This window comes from Argiope bruennichi, chromosome 1 (genome assembly GCF_947563725.1).
Source record: "Argiope bruennichi chromosome 1, qqArgBrue1.1, whole genome shotgun sequence".
Lineage (NCBI taxonomy): Eukaryota > Metazoa > Arthropoda > Arachnida > Araneae > Araneidae > Argiope > Argiope bruennichi.
Window position 1 is genome coordinate 130,256,185 of NC_079151.1, and position 19,728 is coordinate 130,275,912.

General features: G+C 25.1%; 1 protein-coding gene across 2 annotated transcripts; it reads left to right on the top strand.

The window, feature by feature from the left end:
• The first annotated feature begins 2,515 nt into the window (after positions 1 to 2,515).
• On the top strand, positions 2,516 to 19,336 carry LOC129960931 (guanine nucleotide-binding protein G(q) subunit alpha-like). 2 transcript variants are annotated; one of them, XM_056074791.1, is made up of 10 exons: positions 2,516 to 3,005; positions 3,297 to 3,449; positions 5,806 to 5,990; positions 7,603 to 7,757; positions 9,079 to 9,207; positions 9,316 to 9,445; positions 10,669 to 10,822; positions 13,132 to 13,239; positions 13,690 to 13,810; positions 16,762 to 19,336. In XM_056074791.1, exons 2-9 carry the CDS (start codon positions 3,332 to 3,334, stop codon positions 13,770 to 13,772), a joined length of 1,062 nt encoding a protein of 353 aa, XP_055930766.1. In that variant the 5' UTR covers positions 2,516 to 3,005; positions 3,297 to 3,331; the 3' UTR covers positions 13,773 to 13,810; positions 16,762 to 19,336. The 2 variants fall into 2 exon arrangements, with proteins under 2 accessions (XP_055930766.1, XP_055930697.1); XM_056074722.1 differs by lacking the exon at positions 13,690 to 13,810 and having other exon boundaries at positions 2,517 to 3,005.
• Positions 19,337 to 19,728: the final 392 nt, after the last annotated feature.

Below are 19,728 nucleotides of genomic sequence, written 5' to 3' on the forward strand. Positions count from 1 at the left end.
TTAATCTGCAATTAATATAATATTTTTTACTGAAGCAAAGCATTTTTTTATAATATGATTACTGAAAACAGAGTCACTGAGCGTTTAAACTTTATGGGCACTAAAGAATACCTTTCTTAATTTATGTAATATCTCAAAAATTTGTCAACAAAATTTTCTCAGATTCATCATGAGCAGATCGATTAACAATGTTTAATTTTAAATGCATCAAATACTAAGAAAATAAAATGAATCTTTTAAAATAATCGGTCGAAAACAGGGTTAAGAAAACTACTTAAAACACGATGTACTTAAAACTATAAGCATATACAAAAAATATATAACTAACATAAATAGAATTTAACTACAAAAGCATGCAACTAACCTAAAAATAATTTAAATCATCCGTTGATAATGGTTGTCATGTCAACAATCAGAACACAATGCGCATGCGTGAATTTTCTTCGCCAGTTACGGTAACGCAAATGCGTGAATTTTTCTACGCCAGTTGGGGTAACGCTATGCAGATTAGACATTTTTAATTTCCTTTATTCTGTGTTATTTTAATTCAAAAGTACTTCTGAATGAATCTGAAACATGGATTAATTAACAATGTTTAATTTTAAATGCATAAAACATTAAGAAAATAAACAGAATCGTTTGAAATAACCGGCCGTAAAATGTTAACCCTAGCCTAATTACTGTTGGGAGAAAAAAAACTGAAGCCTTACTCATTTGGCGGTGGGGAAAATGGAAGATTTTTTTGACGGAAAAGTTGGCGGTGGGGAAAATGGAAGATTTTTTTGGCAGGAAAGTTAGTTTTTAATTAATAATTAAAATTATAATTAAAAATTCAAAAAAAGGGAGCACAGGTGCACATTCCCGACCTCTAAGGTATACATGTACCAAATTTGTAGCTGTATGTCAAATGACCTAGCCTGTAGAGCGCCAACACACACACACACACACACACATTGAGCTTTATTTATAAGTATATATATATAGATATGGACTTTTTTAATCGAGATCGATTCGATGACATTATAGATTTATTCTGTCTGGCTCATCTATGTTCTAAATTTATCGGTATTGTTACTTACTTTTTTTTATTCGTATTGTAAATTACACAGATAATAAACAGAATTTTATTTCAGTTTTCAACAATGCAAGAAATTTACAGTACCAAATATTTACTGAAGCAATGGAAACTGCCTAGGACTGTTGGACTGAGAGATGGATACATTGTTTTATCAAATATTGAATCTCGTGATTTTCTTCCATTATTGAAAGATAAGGAAGAAGACCTCTGCGAAATTAAAATATCACAAATTTTAGAAGATAGAGGAACCGAATATTTACGTTTTTAGTAGTCCTATGATGTTATGGAACTGCCTCCATTAGAAAGGTTTAGGCACACTAAATATAGAACTAAATTATGATAATTAAAGTAACGCGACTTTAATATTAAACAATATGACGATATTATAGACTTGAAGTTATTTCTAAATGGTTTATCTGAAAATAATTATGACCTGGAGACTAGTATGCAATATACTGAAACCAATTTTTTTTTTCAAAAGATATGTATAATTAAGCTTTCTGTTGTTTCAGTTTGTGTAATTTTCGACTTAAAATTACTTATATGAAGATTAAATTAAAATTGGTTAAAAAAATATTTACTTTTGGAAGCTTGGTTGGGGAAAAAAGGCTTCAGGCTTAATCCGACCTTAGATATAATGATGTAATACTAATCAATCCTACACACAAACGGATCTTTGTTAGAATGGTATTTCGAGCCTGAAATCCTCCGATCTAAAGACCGGGAATTTCCCATGGTCTTTTAATTGAAAATGAGTGTATCTGTGGAATAACAACAAAACATGGCATAACTACGCAAAAGAGATTAAAAAGTTTCACTTCATTAAATTCACTTTTTACAATCATATACTCTCTGTGGTGCAAAGAGAAGAATAAAAGGTTTTGCTTACTTTTGTTAAACCCTTTTTGAGCAATTTTAGAGAATACAGTATATAGAAAAGCGGAAATGAACTTTCTTAATTGAAATTATTATTACTGTTTTATATGTAAAATAGCGACACCAGAAGTTGAATGAATTTATTTGAAATTAGCTTTCCTTATTCCATAAAAAAGATTGGAGGACATAGAGACAAGTGGAATATTATCTCGTTTTTTTAGGATGAAAATTATGCTCTTTCTTTAAAAGAAAATCAGATTTCTTTTAGTAACTTCATAACATTTCTTAACATATTTTTTTGTGTCTTTAGAAAAGTAAAATCGTAGGACTTTCTTTCCTGTGACGATAATAGAAATCTTGATTTATTTTCTCAATATTCGCATAATATATTTTTTATTCATATAAATGTTATCATTCGATTATTAAACAAATTTATTTATTATTTGAACGTAAGTTTGTAGACTAATATATTAAAAATCGAAACAGAAACCGAAAGTGCATGATGTTCGTCAGCTAGTGGGGCCGTTTCGGTAGATTATTATTATTTAGAATGACAGGAAACAGTGAACCGCGATCGGAAATTAAAGGGAGCTTGCTCTCTCTGCAGCTGTATACAATCTAGTAAGGTGTCATAATAAGGTTCAAATACAGTGAAAAATCAAACAGAATCGGATGTTTTTCTAAATTTATCAGATTCCATAATGATATGAAATTGAACTTAGATTTTTATGCGCAATCGTAACTCACAGTTACACTGTATTAACATTTTAAGCCTGTGATTAGGCTTAGCCACACCCCATTGCGGCGTTTTGATATTCGGATGCAATCCGCTTGTTTGAGCAGGTACTAAGGTAGCGTTTTTGGTATATTTTTCTCTTTCTTCTTCACAAAGACCATCACCATTCCAGTTTGTGTTATTATTTAAGACAAAATAATCATGTGCGCTTATAATTATTGCTATGAATTCACATCCATGCTATTATTTGTATAACAAACAAAGTGATAGATGTGGATAAATTGGCTGTCATAAACAATAATTTTTATCAACAAAGTAAGTAAAAGATTGTTAATTTGCATTTATTATCAATTAGTAAAAACTCTATAATATATATTTTTAAAATTAAACCTAAAACAACATATATTTGACTTTATTTATATTTAGTGATATTGCATTTGATTGTTGATATAATGCATAGTTTATTGCATGGTGGATAAGCAAAGGGTTTCACTCCTTTGCATTCCAAATAAAAAAATTTCATTAAAATATGATTGAATTTTTGCTTTATTTTGTAATAAAAGTTTATAATAATATCCATTTTTTTCCCGATTTTTTTTTCCAAAGGTTGCTTCGAATAACTATCTCCTTCAAGCAACATTATGGCTTGTTGTATGAGTGATGAGGCCAAAGAACAAAAACGTATAAATCAAGAAATTGAGAAACAATTAAGGAAGGATAAAAGAGATGCCCGTCGAGAACTGAAATTATTATTATTAGGTATGGTATCTATTTTATTATTATTCTCTTAAATATATATAATTGTTTTTACATGCATCTGTTTCTGTGACTTATAAATGACCTGCATATATTCTTTTTCTTTCTTTTTATTTGCATTGCCATCCGATTTCATTGTAATCTTTCAAGATAAACAGATTTGTTGAATGTGTAAATAATATTTTTATTTTTAGATGGTCAATGTTGTTAAACAGATATTCAATAATGGTATTGAATGATGCCATTTCATAATTATTTATAATGAAGTTTTTGTAATTTTTTTAACAAATTCATTGGTACTTAATATAAATTATGCGGTATTTTATAATATTGGATCTCAATGCAAATTTTAATGTTTCACTAAATTTTTAAAAAAGTATGCATGAGGTAAAAAGACATTGATTTTGATTATAGATTTGACATAGTTTTCCTTTCCTTGACATTTTCCTCCTGTAATATCTAATGTCATTTTAGCATTTAGCCTGAATAATATTAATTCACATCATAATTGAGTCAAAAAGTTCCTGGGATATTATGACATAATTTAAAGAAATGGAAAAAATGTGTTAACATAGTTCTGAAATTTCATAATATCCTATATGTCGTAAGGGAATAACCATTTATTTCCTGTATGTTTCCTATTGTTACTTTTTATCTTTTATGATTCATAATTAGAAATCAGCAAAGCTTTTTTGATTTTATGAAGTCTTATATAATGTTCAAAGGCAATACATTTATTTTAACTTTGAACTAATTTTATTAACTATCAAACTTTTTCTTCTGTATTGTTAATGAAATTATAAAACTTTTTATATATTAATTTTCAGTTGTTTTACTAACATTATTATTATTATTATTATTATTTTCTTTATCTATAAACATTTTATTTTTTTATAAATTTCTCTACTCGTAGTATCTATGAAAATAAAAAATTATCAACTTATAACTGCATGGATAATTTAGTCATTGATTGTGAATCCGCTTTTATGTATGAATAAATTTGAAAATATTCTATTTCCTCTTGAATTTTAAAATGTGATAACATATTTCAAAAATATGATAAATATTTTTTAAATATTACAGTTTAGTTGTGCATATAGTAAATGCAAGAAAGAAAATAAACTATTATTTGTTATATTAAACATAAAAATTAGTATAAATCTGAGCTTAAAACTTTACTCCATTTTATTTTAAAAATGGCTATTTATAAAAATTAATTATATTTTAAAAAGTTCATGAAAATTTTCAATTTTCAATTGTTATTATTAGTAATTTGTATAGAGTATTATATTCTTCTCTGCTTATTAAAATTAAAAGATAATCTGAAGGATATGCTCACTGAATAAAGTATTTAATAAATATCTGTATAATTTAAATATGTTTCTTTCGCTTTGCATATTTATATTTCTTCCATAAATCTTTGAATATGCTCTTATTTTTATGAACAGCAAACATAAGGTTGGTTAAGAAAAATTTAATTTTGAATGAATTTTATTGTTTATTTCAGAACCATTTGTTAATTTAAATGCCTGTGATAAATTATATCTTTAAAAGAGTAAAAAAGAACATTCATCACTGTGTTTGTTTTTTTCTGTTTTCTGATAATTATTTTGTAGATTTTTATTTCTGTTCTGTGAACTATTGCATTAATGTGTGTTCTGGGTTGATGTATGTTATTGCATTTCTGTTTGTTGAATTTTAATTCAGTTGTGTTTCCTAAAGTTTGTAATTTTATTAATTTTTAAAAATTTCTTGTTATTAATAAAACTTTACAAAGCTTTTATAGTATTTGAATTATTTTTTATTCAATTACTGATCGCATTATATATTTATATATTTATAATATATACACCTTTTAGCTCAAGTTATGAGTTCAATAACAATTTTAATAAGATTTTATCTTTTGAGAGAGATTTATGAAGCTTGTATAAATCTTGCTCGTATTCATAGATGCGCTAACTAGTTGAAAAGAGATGGAAATATTCATTTTCTTATAATTCTTTTATAAAAGGAAATAGAAATTGACAAATTATTGTTTCATTGCAACAAAAGAAAAAAAATTATCTTAAGATTTTTTTTATAGCTTTTATTACTTAGAAATAAAATCTTTAAGTTGAGATACCTTGTTATAATGCTCTTGTAGTTACATTCTTTTCATTTGTACTCATAATTCCAACCTTTTTGAAATTAGAGTTGAAAAACAACAAAGGATGGAAATTTTCTTGTCCTTGTATTTCTAGACAAGGAAAACCTTCTGACTAATTAACAAGGATTATTGAATTCTTCTGTCAATTAATATTACCATATTTTATTTTGAATATTCATAAGTTCTTTGTTAATAAATGAATTTTGTTTTTAGGAACTGGAGAATCAGGAAAAAGTACCTTTATAAAACAAATGAGAATTATCCATGGTTCTGGCTATTCTGATGAAGACAAAAGAAGTTTTATAAAGCTAGTTTACCAAAATATATTTATGGCTATGCAAAGTATGATCAAAGCAATGGAATTATTGAAAATTGAATACAAAGATCCTTCTAACCATGTAAGTTTAATATTCATAAATGTATTAGATTATTTGCTTCTGTTTGATTATTTAATATTTTTAATTTAATATTTTTTAATCAGAAATGTTAATTTATACTAAAGTAAGTTAGAAGTTGGTATCATTTAACAAAATTAGATTTAAGTTAATATTAATAAAATATCTTAATTATAATATTTTGTTAGAATGAAAAAACTAATTTATCTTTATTAAAAAAATTTCATTATAAAAATAATTAGATTAAAAAATTTTCTAAAACATTTTTTAAAGGTAAAATTTAATTGGAAGGATTATGCAATTGTTTCTATGTGTATGTAATCATTTATATTTTCTGAGTAATAAAGATATCTTTCCTTTTTGAGTATCTTTGCTGATTGTATAATCTACTATACTGTTAAATAGTGAATCACTTTTTAATCATTCTTTAATGGTTTACTGATTAAATAAAATTCTATAACTTTTAAAAATTTTAAATTGTAATTTATCTTTTCCCTCTCTTAAAATAATCATTACTTTTCTCGTGCTTATTTCTCTATATTTTTTTAACTTGATAAATATTAATTTTCTTGAATAATTATTAGATATTAAAAAAAAAAAACTTTTAAAAAGTATTTCCAAAATTATAAAGTAGCATTAATTTTTTCCCCCATAAAAATACAAGTAATTTTTTCAGAATAACAATTTCACAAATGATGCATTTTTACTTTTTGCATTTCAAATCATGTGTTTTTATGTAATTTAATCTAATTTTTTCTGTATAGTTATAGCATGAAAGAGTATATATTTGCAAACCTGTTTGTAGTAATCTTATTCTTCAGTGTTCAAATATGGTTTGCTAACTGGATATTTAAGATAATTAGACAGACAGAATCAATAAAATTTTTATGTTCTGGATCAATAAAGTTTATTTATTTTGTAATTTTCAATGTGATGATCAGAGCTTTCATGAAAAACAAGTACTTTAAAATTAAGATAAATGAATTAATAAATTTCAAGTGATTGACAAGATATACTAAGTTAATAATTTAAGATTTTCTTTTCTTCTTCGTTTTTAATTTCCTCAAGTATATCACTATTTCTGCATTTTATTATTCAAAAAGCCTTATAAAAGTAAGCCCTTATTGAAATTTCTACTGCCTAAAAATTCTAAAACAGTAAACTATATTTAATAAATAGATTTTAGTTTAATCTGCCTGTTTATGGTATTCTTGCTATGAATTATGTACTATGCAGTTAGTTATCATGAATTTCAGAAACGTTTTATGTGTGAGATTGTTATTATTATTATTATTATTTATTTATTAAAAAGTGAATATGAAAATTAATTCATATTCATTTTAAGTAAGAATTCCTGGTTATTTTCCATTAATTTACAAATTTTTCTTCCTGAACAAAAAGTTGGGGCATAATATTTTTTCCTGTTAACCTTAAATTTATCAAAATTTGCATAAGTTCAAGTACATTAAAGTCCTAAAACAGGAGATACACAAATTTTTTTCAATAATTTTGCTATTAAGAAATGTGTGCGTTGCTATGAATGTTTTGATCTTCTATTTCTAATTGCATGTTTTATTTTCATAACATATTTAATAAATTCTTCTCATATATTCAGACAAATGCTGAGCTTGTTCGAAGTGTGGATTTTGAAACGGTGACCACATTTGAACAACAGTTTGTTAATGCTATCCGAGCATTATGGAATGATCCTGGTATACAAGAATGTTATGATAGAAGAAGGGAGTATCAGCTTACAGATTCTGCAAAGTAGTAAGTACTACTTAGTCTTTTATAAAATCATATAACGATGTCTTTTATAGAATAAAACTTGAATTTTTTTTTTTTGTATCTTAGACTATATGAAGAATAATATTAGTATGTTAATTTTTTCTTTGTGAGAGTTACAAATGCTACATCAGTAGAATTTTTTTCTTTTTCTCTCCATTGCTATAGAACTTAGAAAACTGGGAATTTTTTTCCTTATCTACTTCTGCTCTAGTCACTTAAGTTTTTCATTTTTCTTTCCTGTTATTGTCACCTGTTATCTGATGAGCAGTTATATTGCTTCTAAAGTATTGTAAGAATAATAATCTTATGAGCAGTTGAGCAAAACATCAGGACATGTCTCATCATTTGAAAGGGCAATACATTGCTTTATATTTCTTAATAAGCCTCTATCTCTTCCCTTTTGCACGTACTCTACAAATTTAACTATTTAAAGTGAAGCTTTAGAAACTGAAGTAAGTTTATAACATAATTTAAAAGAAAAAATATATCTGTCTAATCCGGATTCTCTTTAACTCTTTGGTCATGATTCCAGATGGTGTTGCTCAGAAAAAGTTGGGTTGTAATATTTCTTAACAATCTTTCTCCTCTCAGATTCTTCAATATTTCTGTAGTGGAACTTTTCCTAAAGATGCCACAATCATGTGTCATTTGCCTATCATATGAAATCACAACTTATATGTAAATAAAAATTAGAAAACTATTTTTTTTATTTATTAATAATATTGAATATTTTCTCAATGTTCTTATCAGTAGCAATTTCAAAGGGGAGGTTTCTTAAATTTACAAACATGTACATTATAAATCTTAGCTTAAAAAAGATTGATTGATCAAGAAATAATATTAATAGAACATGAAATTGCAGTTAATATTCATGTCTGCGTATAATTTCAAATAATCATAAAAGTAAAAGCACAAAGAATTAATTTCCATAATAAATATTAAATGTTATTTAAAATGAAAATTAATTTAACACTTTATTCAATAAAAAATAGTGTTTGATAGTTTTTTTAGAAAAATCAATAACTTTTTTTTATAAATATCTGAAGTATTTACATATGCTTATTATGTATAATGTATGCTTGTATTTTACAAATATAAATGCTTATTGGTAATGAGTGCTTCATATTTATTTTCTGTTTTCTTAGCTTAATCTTTTTTATAATGGGAAAAGATTGAGAACTTCTGATCTAATCTAAAAATTGTTAAGTTTATGTATATATGCTCAATTATGTAAAGTTTTTAACTATCCATTTATTGAATTTCAAAAAATATTCTTAATTTTTTTTTCCTTGTTTGTTTATAGCTATCTTAGTGACTTGGAAAGAATTGCTCTGCCAGATTATCTACCAACACAACAAGATATTCTTCGTGTGAGAGTTCCAACAACTGGAATTATTGAGTATCCATTTGATTTGGATTCTATTATATTCAGGTTAGTCTGTTATTATTAAAAACCAAAATAGGTTTGCTCAAGAGTTCATTATAGAAACTTAAAATACTAGTTTTGTATCAATGTAAACATTGATTATATTTTTTTCAGAATGGTAGACGTTGGTGGTCAACGTTCTGAACGAAGAAAGTGGATTCATTGTTTTGAAAATGTAACTTCTATAATATTTTTAGTTGCTTTGAGTGAATATGATCAAATTTTGTTTGAATCAGATAATGAGGTAAGTAAGGGTTTTTTTTATATACTAATTCATTTATTATTTTAATTTTTGCCTTAAAATGGGAACTGACTTGTAAAGCAAAACAACCTAAATTTAATATTTAAAAATATTTTAAAATAAATATAGATGTAAATATTTATAAATGTTTAAGAAGGAAAGAAAAATCAGCATGTTTATTTGTAATTAGAAGCAATATTTTAAAATACTTTGTATAATAACATGTGAACAAATATTTGTTATTTACTATATATTCTGCTATTGATAATAACTTCCTCTAACTCTATTTTCACTCTATATTATTTAAATTAAATTTATACTTATATTTTTGTAATTTAGTAAATCAAAATGAAATAAGTAATAATGCAAAATTAAGTAAAGTTTTCATTTTTTAAAATTTTGTAATAAATTACTTTTTTTCTCCCTATGAAATTAACTACCCGTTGGCATTTTTTTTATTAGAAAAAAAACTTTTATTCTATACAATATATAGGAAGGAATGAGGTTTGTTTTCCGGCGTATGCTCCTGAACGGATTCTTAGCTTGTGCCGGGTTCCCAAATATCAAACTCGAATATCACAAAAATATACAATATATAGTTTTATAATTGTGAATTCCTTTATTTTGTAAAATTTAGTGAGTAATTAAAATAGCTTTAAATATAAATCTTATTATAATTGGTGTTTCCTAAAAAGACATTAGATATCGCAAGTTTGTCATGTAAATTGAAATTTTCTCTCAATGTATTTTAAAAACACTACAAAGAAATTTTAAATATCACAGAATTACCTCTTGTTTAATATTATATTTTTATGATATAAATTTGTACAATGTTGATAATAAATTATGAATAATGTTTATCATTTTTTAAAATTATTCATATTAATGTTTCAAATTTACTATCATTGAATATGTAATTAATTTAAAAATGAATGTAAATAATTCAGTATTTAAAAACAAAGAACCCTAGTTTAAAAATAAATTTAAATCCTGAGACTTAAAAAAATTAATAATAATAAATAGAAAAATCCTTTTGTTATAGTTTTTTTTTTTTTTTTTTTTTTTGTTATAGTTAAAAATTACAGCAAATGAATGCATGAAATTAACTAAATATTTTTATTGTGGTTCACCTTCAGTTTATCTTAATTTTGTTTAATTTTAAATTTGAAAATGGGATGATTATTTTTTTAATATATTAATTTATAATTACTTTTGTTTTTCCAAAGAATCGTATGGAAGAAAGTAAAGCATTGTTTAAAACTATCATCACATATCCATGGTTTCAAAACTCATCAGTCATCCTTTTTCTCAACAAGAAAGATCTCTTAGAAGAAAAAATTATGGTCTCACATTTGGTTGATTATTTCCCAGAATATGATGGTATGTATTCTTGAGTTTAATAGCTACTGGATATAAAATATTCTCTAATAATATTAAAGTTTTAAGAAATTACGATTTTATTATATATAAACTTTTTTTATTTCCTGCTATAAACCAAAAATTAATTTCAAAAGTATGTAAAATTCTTTTTTTTTTTTTTTTTAACTTCATTATTCTGTTTCTTGAAATTACAATTACATGTAATATTTTTTGTATTTTTATTTTTCTAAAAAATGTAAATTTTATTTATTTTTGTTTATTATACATAATATTCATAAAATTGATCACTAAAATCATCTGAAAACTTGCTTTTGAACTATCATTATTATTATTATTATTATTTACTTTAAATCATGTATATAAATTTCTTCATGTATATAAATACTCATGTTATAAATTTCTTCTAGTATTATTAAATATTAGTGCAAAGACATAGATTTTGAACTATGCAAATAAATAATTAAATTTTATGTCATTCTGCTCTAATGCTCTAAAAAAATGCTCTGTTTTTTTTATTGCTGTTAATTAGAATTTGTAATATTTTCTCTTAATAACAACTGTAGCATGAGGATCTGATACATTTGTGATGAACTACAATACTCATGTTATAAATTTCACTTCATGAGTAGATTTTTAATTTTTTTGAGGGAAACTCCCAAAATAATTCTTGTTGTTTCCCACATCCAATGACAAAATAAGCAAAATAGTAGCATTTTTCCTATAGCCGTAATTCATAATTCTTTCTTCTACAGCAAAAAAAAAAAAAAAAATCATTGAAAGGGCATCTCTATTTTTAAGACAAATTCTATGTTTGTATATATGTGCTGATGCTGTACAGGACCAACCTAGAGCTATCAGTCTGTTATAATATATGCTGTTAGAAATTGGAAATGTGCTTAAAGGGCTCTTTGAAGCAATTTTTTAAAATTTAATTAGAATCTTGATTAATTAAGAATGAATAGAATTTTTTAAAAAATCACAGCTGTTGAAATATTATTTAAAGAGATGAGCTTGCATGATCTTAAAATTGAATATATATATATATATATATATATATATATATAATCATCAATACACAAACTACACAGCAACTAAATTAGTCTTTTTAAAATATTTTTTAGCTTATTTTACAAGAGTATGTTTCACTGTTGGATAGACACTTGAATCATTTTTATTATCGCAACAAATATTTTATACTGGATTTTCTCCCTTTTGTTGATGATGAAAGTTATGAAGATATTGTATTTTTATAGTAATGAGTTGGTTTCTTTTTTTAAAAAAAAGTTTTTAACTTTTGTTGAGCTTATAATCAAGTCAACAAGTAAAAATTATGAAAACTGACGAATTATTAATGTGCATCTATTTTAAAATAATTTCAGCAAGAAATTTTTTTTGTTAATTGAATTTAAATTACTTTTATTCCAAGTTAAAATATAAATTTTAGGTGAGATGGAAAATTATTAAGAAGATGTATGACACAATGAATAGAATGATGTAATGGTTTTAAAGAGTACAAGTCTATCAAGATTTGAAATTTCAAAATAATTAGTTCAGTAATTCAAATAATAATAAGATTCATAAAATATTTAATGGAAAATTAAGCAGTTATTAATCTTGGTTAGTTTATAATATTCTTTTATATGGAATAATTTTAAAACTATGCAATTTGTGACAAAATTGATTAGTGGCGTCTTTTTGCAGTTAATGTGTGAATATATTCTTCAATAAAATAATAATTTTTGCAATGCATAAATGATACTTCTATATAAAAGAAGGACAAAGGAAGAACTGAAGGAGATGAAGATAAGATTGAAAAGGGTCATGCTATTCAAATATCTTTACTTTCCTCACATCTTTAAAAAAACTTCTATGAATAAAAGAGAGAGAATGTTGGAATTGTGCTTGTGCATTTTTTGTGTTCAACCTATTTATTGCTTTGGTAAATATGCATGAGCTGCTCCTTTATGATGTTTTGTTTATTCTGGAAAATATGCATGAGCTCTTCCTTCATGATGCTTTGTCTATTCCAGACATTTTATTTGAACTTGTTATGATTATTTTAGAAATGTTTTTTGTTTATATATATTTGTTTTTTTTTTTTTTTTTTTTACCCTTGTCTATTATTACCATTTTTGCTTCTCTTAATTTTATATCTAGACATAATCTTAAAATTTCACTCTGAATATTTACAATATTTATTAATATTTTTAAATGAACTTTGTTTAATACATAATGTGAAATAAAAAATATTTTAAATTGCTATAGAGTTTTAATTGTACCAAATACTAATTATGCCTTTATTTTATCAGGTCCTACACAAGATCATATTGCTGCACGAGAATTCATTTTAAAAATGTATCTTTCTCAAAATCCTGATCCTGATCGAATGGTGTATTCTCATTTTACATGTGCAACAGGCAAGTTTTTAAATTCCTTGATACTTTTTTTTTTTCTAATTTGTGACAGTATTTTAAAGACTATTTGTTCTGTTAAAAATGATTTATTTGTACACGGGAAGAGTGGTCAGGTGGTAGGGTCTTGGCCTCAAGATGGGAGGCTCTCAAGTTCAAACCTGAAACCTTGATGAACTGTTGTGTCTGATACATATTACATTCATTGGGACCAAATGCCCTCTTACTGTTGTGGCATGGAAGTTTGGGGGTTCCAGCTTATGTGACTATAGTTTAAAATTATAAGGAACATGTCAAATAGCCTTAGTGATGCTTCAAAATAATATAATAAAACAATTTTTGTTTAGTTTGGAATTTTTTTAAAAGAAAATGAATAATTGGTTTTTTAATTGTATTTGTTTATTAATATGTTTGTACTAATTTTCATGAGCATGTTGATTTTTTTAATGCATGCAGATACTGAAAATATTCGACTGGTATTTTGTGCTGTAAAAGATACAATTCTCCAAAACAACTTGAAAGAATGTAATCTTGCCTGAGAAATTGGAAAACTTATCAAAATATTAAGCATGCCTAAGTATAAAAGACTTTTTCTTTGTCGAAGCACATATCCTACTTCCCTGGATAGTAGATATCTTATCAAAACCAAATAAAGCTGAGAAAAGCCTTTCCATTTCTAAAAGGAACAGCTAGTTAAATCTACCTTTGCTTTACTTTCCCCATTTTCCTAGTTCTTAACTAAAGAAAACTATTTCAATAGAAATTTAAAGCAATTGTCTCCTATGAATAAATACCATTTTTATAGTATCTTAATTTTTTTGTATTATAGTATTTTAGTTTACCTTCAGTTATTAGCTTTTGAATACACTTGTGCACTTATTTTCATTCTTTCTGTATTGTTAATGTATTATTTTCGTTCTGGAATACAGTGGAGTCTTAAGAACTTAGTTGAATATGAATGGATATTTTCAAAATTCAGCAGTCATACTAATCATTCAAAAATTTTAAAATGTTTTGAAAATTGAAGTTCTTTCATTCTGAAAAAGTAAATTATTTGTAATCAAAGGAAAAAAAATATTTTATAAAAAAAACAACAAAGGGAAATTATAAAGCATATAATCCTTTTTGAAAGCAGTTGCTATTGCTAGATTAATTATTTTATTAGTCCTACTAGTTTATGGAAGTAAAAGAGGCAGTTGCAGATGCCAGGTAAAAAATATCATAATGATAGTTTTTCAAAGGAACTCAATTTTTAATTTTTTTCATTAATCTTCTACTTATTAATTTAATAATTTGTTTCGTAATTAAATTATTAAAGAATTTCTTTTTTTCTCTGTTCACATCATCATTGTGATTAGTGTTATTTCTGTTAATGCCATTTCAAGGATATTGTGCCATTCTGTTAATGCCATTTCAGGGATATATAGGTCTCTAACAGAAAAGTGGAAATATTTAGGTTTATAAAAAATTACATAATTCAAGTTATCCATATATGTAATTGCAATTTGTTATATCACATGTTTATGATGTGACTTACTGAAAATCGAGTTGCATTAGCTCCACTGTATTCATTATTCATATAAAGAATTATATTTTCTTATATGTTTTATAATGTGATTTATTGAAAATGGAATTGCATTTGCTTTACTGTATTTGTATGCATGCAGACTTATTATTTTGTATTAATTTTAGTATTTTCAATTTATTTCCTTGATTTTTTTTAATATCTATTTAGCATTTTTTAATATTTTTTGGTTAATAGCAAAAGGTTTTAACTTTTCTATTATAAATATAAATATATATCATATTTTTTATTCGTTTGAAATCCTCTGTTACAGTTGCGTACCTTTTTGCAATATAATTTCATTTTTCTTTTTAAAAAACATAATTTGTTGCATTTGATTCCGAAAATTTTGATTTAAATACCAAAATTACAGTTTAGTATCAAATATTGAAACTAACTTCTTTTGAGGGAAGGTGATGTAATCCAGTTGTTGCAGGGAATACTTTCCTGAAATAAACTGCTTTAAAAACTGCGTATCAAATTATCTGTTCTAGCTGAAAGAAATTTTTGGATTTATTGCAGTATGGAATATGGATATTTGTCAAAATCTCAAGTTCAAATTTTTTGACAGTTATACTATTTTTTTTTTTTATGCATATTTTCTATATGAAAAAATATGGGACACTTTTACCATGTTTTTTACTTTCTAACTATTATAATAATAATTAGTCAGACATAAGTTGCATAATGTTTTGATTTGTTTTTAATTTTGAGTATTTCACTTATAGAAATTATTTTCTGTCATTTATAATAAGTATTTAATTCAAGGAATTTTGCAAACGTTTGAAAGGATTCTAGATTCATTATATTTAAATTCTTTATAAATATGTTAAAATTATACTGTTTTTGGATATTTGATTGTTTATCCAGCTAAGGATTATTGATCTAATTTGGTTTTTAAAGTATTGCATATCTTATAGTACAGATCTTATAAATATATATTGATAAAATTTTGTAGTAACTTTTCAACTTGCTATAATTTTTCTTAAGTAGTAAAATATTCAGCCATCTTTAGCAAAACTTATTAAATAAAACCTATTGAAAATAGTTTATTCCAAATATTAATTCTGACTGTACCATGAAATATTGAAAGAACTGAGATTTCCCTGAATTTGTTCTAAACAGAAGTTTTACTTATTCTAAGTTCCAGATTTAAATTCAGACTTTTGTAAAAATTTATCCTTTTTTTTAAAAAAAAATTATATATGTAATTATATTTCTTAATTTAATTTAAATCCTAATTAGTTTCCTAAATTTTATTTTAATTTACCCCATATTAAATTCATTTAAAAATATTCTCTTATTTGCTTATCCAATTCCAACTTTTTATTTAATTATTTTTAACATGCACTCTAGAAAACTGATGACTTCAGCATTTCCTCAAACACTGAGTGAAGGGGTAAAAATCCTTAATGCTTAAAATATTCTTTTAAAGATACCTAAGATTCCCTTTCTTAAGTCAACATACGTAAAAGAAATACCTATCAAAATCTCATAATAAAATCATTGAAGAATTTTTTTCGTGCTTGTGTCGCGATGCACACTAATGCATCTTTTTTTTTTTTATTGTTTGTTTTTTGTACAAATTATGCCTCCTGGAATAAAATAAATCGAAGTTACAATTTCAAAAGTCTCTTCTTCTCAGGCCAAGCATCTTCTAAAACATCCTTACATATATAATGCATTTTCAATATACCTTAAATAATTATATATTATTTATCATAATGCAAAACAAATGATTGGTCACTAGCTATGTGCAACGAAATATAATCTAATCAGTTATTAACTTATTACTTGTTTGCAAAGTATTTATATAAATTTTATATATTTTTTGCAACTATTATTATAATTTATCATTTATCCCAAAGAAATGTTTATATCTCTCTATAAAATATAGTTTTTAAGTTCTGAAAAATGTACTCAAAATAGCATCCTAATTTGTATTTTTATTTATCTTTTTTCAGATACTGAAAACATTAGATTCGTTTTTGCTGCAGTGAAAGACACCATTCTTCAGCAAAATCTTAAAGAATATAACCTTGTATAAGTGGAAAAATTAGCATTTTTACTATCCTGGCTCCTCTTACTGAGTCACTGTCAAGCTACCTTTTGGTTAGCTCTTTTGATGGTGAACCCTTTTCCCGAAACAAAATCAATTTTGCTACTTGCAAATATATATATAATATATATATATATTAAAAATCTGCAAAGCAAATTTAAAATGCTTGGCAGAATAGAGCGATTTTTAGCATGGATGCTATCAATCTACAAGCATGATAACTGTGAAGATGATTTGATAGCTGTGGGGATTTATGGATTTCTTGGATGGACTAAGTTAGTGCAAAAATTACTTCTTTTTTTTCCCCCTCATCTGTGTAGAAGACAATTTAGAGTTAAGGAATGAAACTTTTTTTTTGTATATAAAAAAAAGTATTAAATTCTATTGAAATACTGTGGAAATTGTATATGTGCCAATATGTTTACAATGGAGAAGGGAGAAAATTTTGGGGGGAAATTTTTGCTCAGAATTTTTGTAGTATTTACTTTTTCTTTTTAGCTTTTTGAAAGTAGATATTTTCAACAGGTTGATTTTTTTTTATTCATTAAAGTCATGTTTGTATGTTTGATTGAGCAAGGAGCCAAAATGAAAAAAAAGAAAAAAAAGGGATATTGTCTTCTCCTGTATGTATACTTAAAGCTGCATGTTGTAAAACATATTACCTGGGCAAAAAGTTTTGTACAGACTGGTTTTTAAATTATCGTTTTACATTAAAAAATTTCTTCTATAGATGATGTTTTTATGCGATTTACATCTGCACGAGGAGGTCCTCATGTGGTTTCATTCTAAATATATTTAGGGAGTCCAATTCTGTGATCATTTAGCTCAGCTTAGTGATAACAGTTACATAGTAAACTTCTCAGCTAAAAGCATTGTGTTCAGATGGGTCCAAAATTGTAAATGTAGAAATGTCTGTTGCATGATATGTTTCTTTTTAAACAATTTTTTTAATTAAATTGTTTTAAAGCAGAAATGTCAAGATTGGACAGGTGTTTTAAGTAATGTTAAGATAATGGATTTACACTGCAATAAATGAAAGTTTTTGAACTGAATTTTCTCAAGATATGTATAATTGAATAAATACATGAGTTGTTGAATTATGAACTCCAACTTGTTCAGAAGCTCTAAATAACTGATATTGACTTGATAGAATGATTATCTTATGTTCTCTTTGAAACTAGTCAGTTGAACATATCTCTTGATATGGACCTTTTAATAAAGGGACTTTTCTTGGTTTTGTGACAAAATATAAGCAGAATGAACTTAACTCATGTGCTTAATGAGCATGACCTTCCCAAAAGTAGATTTTAAATATCTATTATTAGAATAGAAGATATTGCTTGAGTGACTTTTTGTAAATCCCTGTGAACAATATGTGTGAAAGATAGATTTTTTTGAATGAATGGAAAGATAGTTGAAAGAATTTAACATTGAGTGGGTTTTAATTAAAGGACTGTCTATTATAATATTGTTATGAATTGAATATTTTGTTTGTGAAAAAGAATTTTGAAATCGAGCTAATGTTAAAGTATTAATTATAATATTAGGTACTACTTTGTATACTCTTTTGATATATTTTAAAAAGGAGATTATGTTGTGATAAATAATGAAAAATAATATTTGTAAATTATTAGTATTGTTTTCTTTAGTTTAAGATATATTTCTTTCAGATAACTCTGTTGTTTATATGCCATTTATTGTTTATAACATAACAATTCAATCATGTTTTTATTTGAAGATTTTTTTGCCCTAACAGCAAGGTAATTTCTGGTCAATATATTTAAAAGAAAAGAAAAAAATCTTAAAAGTGAAATCGTCATTTTATTATGTATAGAAAAATTACTACTTTCTTGTGTGAATGTAGCCTTCAAGGTGAGGAATTAATTGAAATTCCCCTTTTTTTTTTGTATTTAAAAACTGAAAAGTTTTACTGTGTATAGAATTGTCCTTGTATATTTATCCTCATTTTTTTACTTGCACCTAAGTCGGTATTGTAACATACATAATTTTCCCCTTGCATCTTTTGTGTGATTAATTCTGTTACTGATCATGTGTGTTATTTGCAAAAACTGATCAGCCTTCTTATATTGTTGGTGCTTTTAAAAATATACTACTATTCCTTGCATTTTGCATGCAATGGTAGTGTGAAAATCCTGTTTTAGTGTTACTATGCTTTGATCTATATATACTATAGATAAGATCAGTGATGAGATTTTGTAAGATAAATAAAAGAAATGTTGCATTTTGTTTTGTTTGTCTTCAGACATCTTTTCAGGCATTTGTTATTTACATGCCACTAAATGTTTGTAAAGTTAAAAATAATTCGAATGGTGTCTTGGCTGCTACTATGCTCAGTAATATTTTATAATAAAATTTGAGGTCATTTCATACTCTATATAAAATGTAGTTGATATTCTTTTTTTTTTTTTAAGCTTTTCCTTTAGAATGATTAATAAACATGCATTATTTATAAAAATTGATGTTGCTTCTTGTTTCATTGTTTAATATTTAGTAATAAAAGAATAGCTTTTTTTCAAAGAATCGAGGCCAATCAGGTGTATTGAAAATCATTAATATATTTCTATGAATAATCCATTTTTATTTTATTTTTATAATTTTCATTTGATATGTCAGGGAACGGTGAACCCTTTCTGGTCTGTTAGTAATCAATAGATGTCATCACTTGCGCTCAAAGCTATTGCGTTTTTCTGATTGGCCTCTCAATCTGAATATAAATTGTTAATTTTAAATATGAAGTTTTTTCCTTTTTTTTTACATTTAATTATTTTCTAACAATTAATAATTTAGTTAGAGGAAGATTAAGTGATTCAAAATGACTAACTGTAATTAAAGATTAGCATATAAAGTAGTT

Bases quoted from the DNA above. Each gene is read 5' to 3' on its own strand.
- LOC129960931 (XM_056074791.1), top strand. From the start codon at position 3,332: ATGGCTTGTTGTATGAGTGATGAGGCCAAAGAACAAAAACGTATAAAT. The intron at 3,450-5,805 runs GTATGGTATCTA...TTTTGTTTTTAG, and splicing joins ACTGAAATTATTATTATTAG to GAACTGGAGAATCAGGAAAA. The intron at 9,208-9,315 runs GTTAGTCTGTTA...TATTTTTTTCAG, and splicing joins TTGGATTCTATTATATTCAG to AATGGTAGACGTTGGTGGTC.